Source organism: Chrysochloris asiatica, unplaced genomic scaffold, assembly GCF_000296735.1.
Source record: "Chrysochloris asiatica unplaced genomic scaffold, ChrAsi1.0 scaffold00069, whole genome shotgun sequence".
In the NCBI taxonomy this organism is placed as follows: Eukaryota; Metazoa; Chordata; class Mammalia; order Afrosoricida; family Chrysochloridae; genus Chrysochloris; species Chrysochloris asiatica.
In genome coordinates, this window is record NW_006408587.1 from 12452935 (window position 1) to 12463523 (window position 10589).

At 36.9% G+C, this 10589-nt stretch overlaps 1 protein-coding gene across 1 annotated transcript in view; it reads right to left on the reverse strand.

Annotated features, from left to right (window-relative positions):
• The window catches only part of CYLC2 (cylicin, basic protein of sperm head cytoskeleton 2), a 21728-nt gene extending 17752 nt beyond the window's left edge, over nucleotides 1-3976 (reverse strand). The window contains exon 1 of the mRNA XM_006864743.1: nucleotides 3961-3976. Within this exon, the coding sequence (XP_006864805.1) occupies nucleotides 3961-3976 (16 nt within the window). The remainder of the gene's footprint in view (nucleotides 1-3960) is intronic.
• Nucleotides 3977-10589: the final 6613 nt, after the last annotated feature.

The window sequence follows — 10589 nt, forward strand, 5'->3', positions numbered from 1 at the left end:
GCCCACAGTCCCTTTCCCTCTCTGGGTCCAAAGTTGGAAATTCATTTTTATGATAAGTTGTGAAATACTAACTTTCTTTGGGGTTACCTTATAGTCTACTGACTGTTCTCTCCATTTAAGATAATCCATTGTATCCTGTAATTTACCTGACAGCCTCAACACCTGGGTTTCAGATTGCTACGTTTGTCCCTTCTTTGACATTGATATAATTTTGATCTTCGGTTGACCTCCCAGCTCCTTTGAGTTTGTTGTTGTAGTCTTGTTCTGTTATGGACTCTGCTATCTGTTGACTGAGTTCCAGGTGGTGTTGCCTAGCCTGTCAATCTCTGTTTGTTGTCTGTTCTTCTTGGTTTTCAGTCCACAGAACTCCCTTTAAGATGTTTTGAAGTACTGGGTTGTTTTTGATAAAATCTCTCAGATTCTGTTGATTGAGGAATGTCTTGATTGCACCATCATATTTGATTGATAGTTTTGCTGGATAGACAATTCTTAGTTGACAGTTTTTTTTCTTGTAGGGCTTTGTATATGTCTCCCCATTGCCTTTTAGCCAGCATGGTTTGTTCTGAATAGTCAGACCTTAATCTAATTTGATTGCCTTTAGAAGTGACATTTCTCTTCTCCCTGGCTGCTTTTAGTATTCTCTCCTTTTGTTTGATTTTGGAGAGCTTGATTATTATATGTCTTGGTGACTTTCTTTAGAGGTCTCTCCTACCTGGGATATATTTGGATCTTGAATGTTTATATTCTCATCTTTCAAGATGTTAGGGAAATTTTCTTAAAGAAGCTCTTCATCTATCTCCTCTGTGGACTTCTCTGATTCTTCCTGTTCAGGAATGCCAATAATTCTTAAGTTTTTCCTCTTCATGTTATCCAGCATGAACCATAGACTCTCTTCAGATTTTTTTTATCCCTTTTTCCGCTTGCTTTGATATCTTAGCAGTATTGAGAGATTTGTCTTCCAGCTTGCTGGTTCTGGCTTCATCTCTTCTATTCTGCTCTTTTCCCCTTTCAGCATATTGTCCATTTCTGATATCCTATTATTGATCATCTGGACATCTTTTGCAGGTTTCGAATTTTTCCAATGCTGTATCAATCTTATTTGATTGCTCCTGTAATACTTTCCTGACTTCTTCATTGTTTTCCTCCACCATTTTCAGAGCATTTGAATTTGTTTCTATATTATTCTTCTGAATTCTTTCTCAGGCATATCCAAACCTGCTCTTCCTCATCTATAAAACCTTTGTCTGTCTCCAGCTCATTTGCATCAGCTACTCTCTTCTGTATTTGGATGTGTTTTGATATATTTTTTTGTTTTTTGTTCATCATGATAGTTATGTGTGTGTTTTGTTTTTTTAAAACAAGTGAATTTTTGTTGTTTGTTAAGCTTGCTGTGTGACTCCTGGTGAATATGATCAGGAGATAGGCTTCCATTTTTGCATATAATGCTTAGCGGGTGTTGTTGAGTCTTGTCTCAGTGGTGGAATATTGTGGGGTATGCTTACAGCTTGGCTATATGGCCACAATTGCTGTCTTTTCTTGGATAATGTAGGGAGAAAAAGCTCCCACTTCCAGGAAAGATATGTGATCAAAAGGACCAAAAGAAGAAGTAATATAAATGCATAGACAAAAATCACCACTTTGGAACAGAAATGAAGCTGTGGTCGACTGTCCCTAGTGACACCGTCAGTGTGTGTGCAATTAGAAGCCTCCAGCAGGGGTGAGGGTGTCTGCTCTCTCAGGCCCCTCTTCTTGTCACTACAGTAGACATGCACAGGTAGATATTGGGGAGTTAATGGGAGAAAGATTGTTCACTATTTTTGTCTCTGAAGGTCATTTAGGTATCTGCGTGTGCACAGTGCAATTCTTGGGATGATTGAGTCCTTTTATGCTGATGTTTTACAGATTGCTTTGAATTGGTCCTGCACAGGAAGCTCGAGCAGTGTTGCTGTGAATGGGGCCATGAACCACAAGGTCAGCTGTTCAAAACCACTAGTCGTACCATGGAAGAAAAGTGAGGTGCTCCATTCCTGCACAGACCCACAGCCCCGGAAACCCTGCTTAGGGTCGTCTGGAGTTGGAACCTACTCCATAATACACTGCCGCGAAGGATCCTGCTGGGAAACTTTTAGGTCTGTGCTTCTGCAGGTGATGTTATAAGTTGCTTCCTCTCTCTGTACCATGGGAAAACTGTCCCACCTGATGTCTGGGCTGAGCAAGGAAGGTGGGACAGGGAGAAAGATGGAGAAATGTGTAGTCTTCTGAGTCTCTTTCTCTCTCTCTCTCTCTCTCTCTCTCTCTTTTTTTTTTCTGCATATGTCTGTACACCACTTTTAGCTCCATTTTCTGAGCCAGACTGGCTTTTGCCCTGCCCTCTAAACTCTGCCAGGGCAGGGTAGTTGCAGTGGGAGTCCCATCTCCAGATTCCTAACTTGCGGTATTTTCCTTAATATCATGATTTTTTCACTTGCGAATGTGGGAAACTGATGTCCTGGATCTTATGGTAGATCCCGGGCTCTGGAGTTGTTCTATGAACGCTTCCTTCATGAGATTTCCCCTCCCTTCTCACCGGAGCGTACCCTACCTGGTTTTCACTGCTATTGGCCAAAACCTGACTTATTTTTATTTCCTAGTCTTAAAAAAAAAAAAAAATCTATAAAGGACATCCACTTTTCTTCAGTTAGTGATGTAGGTAACTGTTATTAACATAAGAAAGTGGGTGCTCATGTCAGGACTGCATTGACAAAGTTAAATCCCCAATACCCTCAGTTCTTTAGGGATGAACTAAATGGCTGGCTTCAAGACACTTACAAAAGTGTCTTAAACTTCATGGAACTGGTATTGAGAAACAAAATTTATGTTTTTATCTTTTAATTCCATTTTTCTGCAAACATTGTGAAGACCCCTCATATTTCATATTTCAGAGTCACATGTCTTCACTCAATCTATTTTATACAATTGAAAACTTTTCCTATCTCATTTTAACACAAACTAAACTAAACAAAGGAAATGTGCATAATAAAACTCGCTTTCTGTGTCTGGATAACCTATTTTACATGTCAACATATTTCCCAACTCAGTGTTGGGAAATAAGTTTCTCAATGAGAAACAATGAGCATTTTGGTTGATCTTCTTTGTAAAGGACTGCTCATACACTCTAAATGTCAGTAGATTTATTAAGTCACTGTGGCATGCAAACAATATTTCTAGAAAATTCCAAATGACCACTAAGAAGATTATAACTCCCCTGAACTAGAATATTGAATTCATTAATTTTTATATTATGTATTTCCCAGAACACAATATGATGAAAAATGAAGTAGAAATTATACTTAACAAGACTAAGTCAAAACCATATAGTTATTTGTTGAAGTGCAAGAATTATCTAAATCTGGGATTAAAACAGCATATGACATTGCTTAAGAATGTGTGTCTCTGGTAAACACAATCTCTCTTTTATTCAATAGCAAAATAATATAAACATCTCTTTTTTTTTTTTTTTACTACAGAGAATAAATCAAAAGCTAGCTAGTATATTTCAGTTATTTATAAATACAATTTGAGCAGAGGACTTACAATCGTGGTACAGACATTTTCCCCACCTATGATGAGTCAGGGCTTAAGCATTGTAAATTCAGACTAGTGATGTTGACAGGTGACATCATAAAGAGATCAGAGCATTGGGAATTAAAGGGGAAAAAACAGGAGGAGCTAGTTTTACTTGGGCTTTATGCTCTTTAACTTTTAATCTAAGATGAGTATCTACTTTCATTATTATTGATTAAATTCAGTTTGTAGTTTTAAAAACAGGCAATTGCATTTACATTATTAAAAACATCTGTTTTGATTTACATGTGGTTATAATTTATTACCTAATATGGAAAGAAAGATGAATCTAAACATGTAACTGTGAAGATCAATTTCGATCTTAATTTCTTTATATCCATGCATTCTTCTTAATACCTTTGCGTAATGCCATGCTGGCTTTTTCATCTTCATGTAACAGCTTATATTTAAAAGCTAAGGACACCTGATCTCTGTCTCTTTCAGAAACCGCTTGCCCCAGATTCACAGGGATGGATAGACATGCTAGTGGTGAGCCTCTCTGGAGCTTTAAAAAGTTCCCTCTCCTCTAGTTGATGTTCCTGTTAGGATGCATTGAGAGGATGCATTGTTTCTTTGTCCCTGGCATAAAATAAATACTCAATAAACATGTGTTGAGCAAATAAGACATTTAACAAATGGGTGAATAAGAAATTTTAATCATTCCAGGGCTTTCCAAAATTTTAACTAACTTGATTAAACTTTTAAAATAAATAACTATTGCTACCCATAATTTAGCCTATAACTTTATACGTATTTGATTTGTTTCAATCACTTTAAACCAGTGATTTAATACGCTCATTTTAAATCTAATATTAATATATATTTAGTTTCTCAATTCAGTTATGAAAATGCATCTTCTATCTGCTTGGTGATATTTTCTTAGGATACATACACTGTAAACATCCACAGTCTTGAAATCCTAGCTGGCAGTTCTTCCCTAACCTATTACGGTCACTTTTCGTTTGTGATAAACTTGGGAAATTTTGGTTTGGTTTTGGCAGGTGGGCTTAAAATTTTGCCTTTCTAAAAAGTTCTCCAAAGATCTTGAGAGAACACTTTGAAAAATTATCACTTCAATCATACGTCTATGGTTTGGTAAAGTAGAAAGTGACTATCTGATCTTTTTATGAGATTGTGGGAGTGGGAAAATCCTTAACACTATGAGCAAATATACATAAATATGAGTGTTTTTAATAAATAAATAAATAAACTACTAGCATTATTGCTTTCTTCTTCTGCATTATAATGAAAGTCTAAATTCAAAACTCACTCATAATTTTGAGATACAGTTTCATAAGGAGAAACTTAGGAAAATAAAATATGGATACAGTTTTTAGCTCATTTATAATATACTTGATACTTCTGTTATAATCAAGAGAATGGTAATGCTATAAGATAAACAGTTTTTCATCAGTGATTATTTTTCTTATAAATTATGCAATTTGTTACATGATATAGTTTGGAAAATTATCCAAAGTGCATATCTAGAAAGCTGTTTTTCTGTCCTTGGGCTCTTTCTGCAAATTTACTTGGCTTCTATATCTTTTTCTGCTTACTAGAATGACAACAATTAAACACTCAGCAAAAGAAATTTGTAGAATACATACAAGAATACAACACATGTGCAGGTTCTGGTTATGTTGCTGTGCCAAGTACAAAAATCTGTGATATAATGGCAGTGATAGAATACAATACATGGCCTTGGAGGAAATAGATTTTAGCTTATGCCTACAAAATCTTGTATTCCAGAGACTCCATTCAACTCTGGTATTAATATATATATATGTTTTGGGATTGTTCTTTGAATGCAAATATCTGTCAAGGCCAAGTCTCTTGTATTTTGAGTGTAAAAACAATGTACTTCTAAATTTGGGATTTCGCTGAAACCACTTGTCACGGTATTATGAGTAAAGACATTCAGTTCATTTATAAAGCAAACATTTAGTGAGTTTATAGTTAACATCAGGAACTGTACTGCTTCTGGTGTATGCAGACAGGAAAATAATGTTTAGAAATATCCTTGAATATACTAATACAGAGAAACAGAATCAAGTCATTTTGAACTAATTTGAAGAAAATTTATGATAATAAAAATAAAATTCATCAGACACATATCTTACATTTTTCTATCCATCAACACTGTGAAATAATTACTATTATTGTCCCTTTTATTTCTTTAATTTTCCAAGGAAATTTTGGACTGAAATTAGTAGAATTTTTATTTCTTTATCACTGGCTTTGGTGGGTGGTATGTAAATTTGAATAATAGTTGTATTAACTAGTCATCTTTAGCTAATAGCTATTATCTTATCACAGCATTGTATTTCAAGATATATCTTGAAATGTGCTTATTGACAATGAATGTGATGCTATTCCTCTTTAATAACTCATTCCTGGCAAAGTAAACAATATGATTATCAGGTTCAACATGGTCATTGCCTGTTTGTTTTGACTTACTAACACCTCTTTATGCACTTAATTTAATTTATGACAACTTTCAATTTTCCTAGATTTATACTTTTTACATTTCATGTTCCTATTATTTTTAGATGTTTGCAGCTGTTTCTTTTCATTTTGAGTTGTGTCCCATCAACAAATGAAGGTCCCAAAAGTTTTGTTCCATCCGCATCATTAAGGTCAACTGTACCTTGAGAAGGCAACACTTCCTCACTCATATTTGGAGTTCTTTCCAACCCAAGGGATTCAAATTCTAGTATTATATCAGGCAATGTTTTGCTGCTATCCATAAGGCTTTCAGAGGTTAATACCTTAGCAGTAGACAGTCTCTTCCTTCTTCCTAGTCTATTCTTAATACAAAAGCTTCACTTAAATGGGTCTACCATGGGTGACTCTGTTGGTATTTGAAATACCAGTGGCAAATCTTCTAGTATCACTGCACCATGCAAGACACCACAGTACAATAAACTGGTAGATGTGTGGGTGTTGGAAATTTAGATAAGTATAAATTTGCATCAGTATTTTAATGCAAAGAAAAAATGCTCAATGATAGTACAGGATAGAACAGATGCATAGTTTGGAGTTATAACACAATATAAAATAGTGACATGGAAAGAATGTACTAGGGTGGGGGTCAGGATTTATAAACTCCCAGTCAGTTTCAGGTTTCCCATCTGTGAAAGAAAAATAATGAATATCATGTATTCTTTTGTATTCCAGATCCTTTTCTATTGGATCAACATTTCTATTGATGTAAACATTTATGGATGGGCACAATTTTCACTTTAGATCTCTACGTGAATAGAAGATAATTGAAACCTAAGTAATGAATTTTAAAGCTTCCCACACATCCACATCCACATCCACAGAAAAAAGCAGAAAATAGGTTAGGACCCCTAACTTTATTTTATTTTAAATGTTTTTATTTTGGATTGAGTGAAAGTTTACAGGGCATATCATCAGCTTCACATTCAACCATTCATATAGCTTGTTTCATTACATTGATTATTATCCCCTCCATAATCATCAGTTAACAGTGTTTCTATCCTCTTTAGCTTTTTTTTTTTTTTTGGGGGGGGCTTGCCTTTTTGGAATTTACAGTCTCAGCTTTTAGGGAAGGTTTTTACATTTGTCTGTGGATATCCAGGGCTCATGTATGAGATTACTAACAAGCATTACTGAATAATCAGATGAGGGACAGTTTGCTATGTCCTGACCGGGTCTACACAGTCTGCAACCGAATCCTCCTAATTTATTGTTTGTTTAAGGGACGCTGCCTGTCTTAGGCGGTCAGTGTGAATTCCTCAGTCTTACCAGTCATTGAAACTCGTTGCAGCATGGCAATGGCTATGTCTTAAGTTGCCGAGGTACCACGTGATCCTTACCCATCTCTGGCCACACGTCTACCATAAACAGCCGCCATCCGAGGAAGGCAGGGAGGGAGGAGATCGGCTGGGGACCCCATACGCAAGACGTTGCCAGCCCACCACCTGCTCTAAGGTGACCAAGCAGGATCACTATGCTGAGGTTCAATCAAGTTCTTAGGGGATCTTACTCTCTAGCAGGGGTAGCAAATTAGTAGCCACTCAGTGCTCACTTTGAGAGTTACTTATATCATAAATTTGAGCATGTAGCTGATGAATATCCACAGACAAGTGTATATTGTTCCACAACCTCCCAAAATGCTGTTGGATTAAGTTCCAATCAAGTTCTGGATTACTGAAAGATAACACAAATCTGCTTATACCATGAATAACCTTAGCTGGGAGTGTAATCTGGATATATTGGGTATTATTTCCCTTAAGTGATCTTCCTTTCTCTAAAGCATTTAGTCTGTTTTGTGAACCTTTGTCTATTTACTCTTGGATCATATGAGCGAGACTAATATCCCTAGACAGTTGATTTACATGGTAGGCAGGGCAAAAAAGGTAACAGTTCTATTTGCGCAGTGATTCTTGACCTGAGAGCAAAGGCACATGGCACGTTTAAGGGCCAGGCACCGCAATGATTTGCCTAGCTTCTGAAAACTTTAACAGGGAATAAAACCTACGATGGTTGATGGACGATTGCAAAATCAGTAACATCTATTAACTCCCCATTCCCCATGCCCGACAAGCAAAGCAGCAGAATGTCTCTGGGGTTTATCCAGTTCCCTAAGGGTTAAACAGTTCTTTAAGTCTTCTCTGCTGTGGCTGGCTCGTTGGTGCTCTTGCCGGGGGGGGGGCCTCAATGTAGATGCAGATGACATCCCTCTTTCAGGTGGGTCTTCGGTGAATGCTGGCTCCCTCAGGCACGCTCGCTCCAAAGATAGAGAAGTGGCTGTCCTCTCGTTATAGGGTCGAATTAGGCTGGAATCTATACTGGAGAGCTTTTGACCTGTAACACAGACTAAAACTCTAGCCCCTTGGTTAGTCACATAATAAAGAAACATTCCAGCATCCTAACAGGTACCCCAGGACCCCTAACTTTAATCAGCATTATTAGAATTTTTAAATAATAGACTATTACTTTAGTGTTTTCTTTGATCTCCAAATTTTGAAACCAATATTGCAAAGAGAGAACAGGAGAAGTTTCTGATACAATTCTCCAATGATTTACGCAATTGCATGGAAGAAGTTTAAAGTATATGTGTGATGATTTGACTTATAAAAGATCATTCTCTACAGGCCAATGTAGATACTTCAAAACTATTCTGCTTTGAGGGTATTCATTGAGAGAATAAAAAAAATGATGGTTTGAAGGTTTCCACCCAAATGATTTATTAAGGTTCAGTATTAGACTTCTTGGGGTTCCTGGGTAATGCAAATGGTTAAAAAGTGAAACTGAAAACCAACATGTTTTCTGTTCAAATCCACCCAGATGTGATTCAGAAGAAAGGCCTAGCGATCTACATCTGAAAACCAGTCATTTCTCCTCTGTAACATGTGATTTCCCATGAGTTGGAATTGACTTGACTGTAGCTAAAAGCTACAATTAGACTTATTTAGGATTAATATTGGAAACTATGACGTTAACTGTTTTTTAATAATTCAGAAGCATGGTGTACAGAGTATTGTTGTTGTTGTTTAGTGTCATTAAGTCAGTTCTGGCTGATAGCAACCCTGTATAGGGCTTCCAAGGAGCAGCTGATGAGTTTGAACTACCGACCTTGTAGTTCATACGACTTTGCAGTCTGACACATTAGCCCACAGTGCCAGAGGGTTATGGTATGGATTAAATTGAGATCTCCCAACAAACTTGTTGCTGTTAAGTGACATCAAGTCAGTTCTGACTCATGGTGAACATGTATAGGGTTTTCGACGTGGTGGGTTTGAACTTTCTAACTTTTGGTTAGTAGTCCAGTTCTTATCCTATAGAGTCACAAGAACAATTCTACAGGACAGAGTAGAACACCATCCATATGGTTTCTAAAGAAGTAAAGATTTATGGAACCAGATTGCCACATCCTTCTCCTAGAGTGACTGGCAGGTTCAAACTGTCTAACTTTCAGTTAGCAGCTTTAACTATGGAGTCACCAACACACCTTAAATTGACATTAGGTGATATGACATACAAAATATAAAGGTTGTATAAAGGTAGGAAGAAGGAGAGGGAGACTACTTTTGAATGTTAGACCACTGAAAATTGTATGAATAATAGCAGAACACTGTCACATATAGTGCCTGAAGATGAACTCCTCAGGTTGGAAAACATGCAGAATAAGACTGAGGAAGAGCTGCTGTCTTAATGTAGAGTTGACCATGATGAGATGAATGAAATCAAGCTTTTGGGACCTTCATTTGCAGAAGAAGCAAAACTCAGAATGAAGACAAGCAGCTGGAAATATCCATTAAAAATGGAAAAATGGTGTGGACGGGGGAAAATTGGAAGTTCTCAAAAAGAAATAGAACGCATGAAGATCAGTGTCCTAGGCATTAGTGAGCTGAAATAAACTGGCATTGGACATTTTGAATCTGGCAATCATATGATTTATTATCCCAGGAACGACAAATTAAAGAGGTATGACATCACATGCAGCATCTAAAAGAACATTGGCCCTGGTCACAGGTTCATCCAGGCTCTTATAATTTTCAGTTCTGTTCAACACTGTCTCCTACTCTATCTAGGACCTTCTAATGTGACCTTTTCAGAACAGCTGATAGTGGTAGCAAGGTACCATCTAGTTTTTCTGAGCTCAGAGTCTTAGAAATTGCTGTTCACATGCTCCATTAGTTTGTTGGACTAATTAACTCCAAGCATTTTCAATTTTTATCTCTATTCTTTCTTTCTCACAGATAGAGATCAGTAGTTGCACCTTAGTGGTGACTCATGAGCTTTTAAGATACCAGTCACAACTCACCAAAGTAGGATATATAATATCGTCTTTATGGACCATGTTATGCCAATTGACCATGGTGTCCCTGAGATTGTGGTTCAGGCCTAGCAACTCCCTGCATCACGGTGTTGATAATGCCTGAAAAGTTTTCATCATTTGCTCCCTGTATGTACTACCACCCTACCACTTGTCTGTCACTTTGTTGTATCATGGT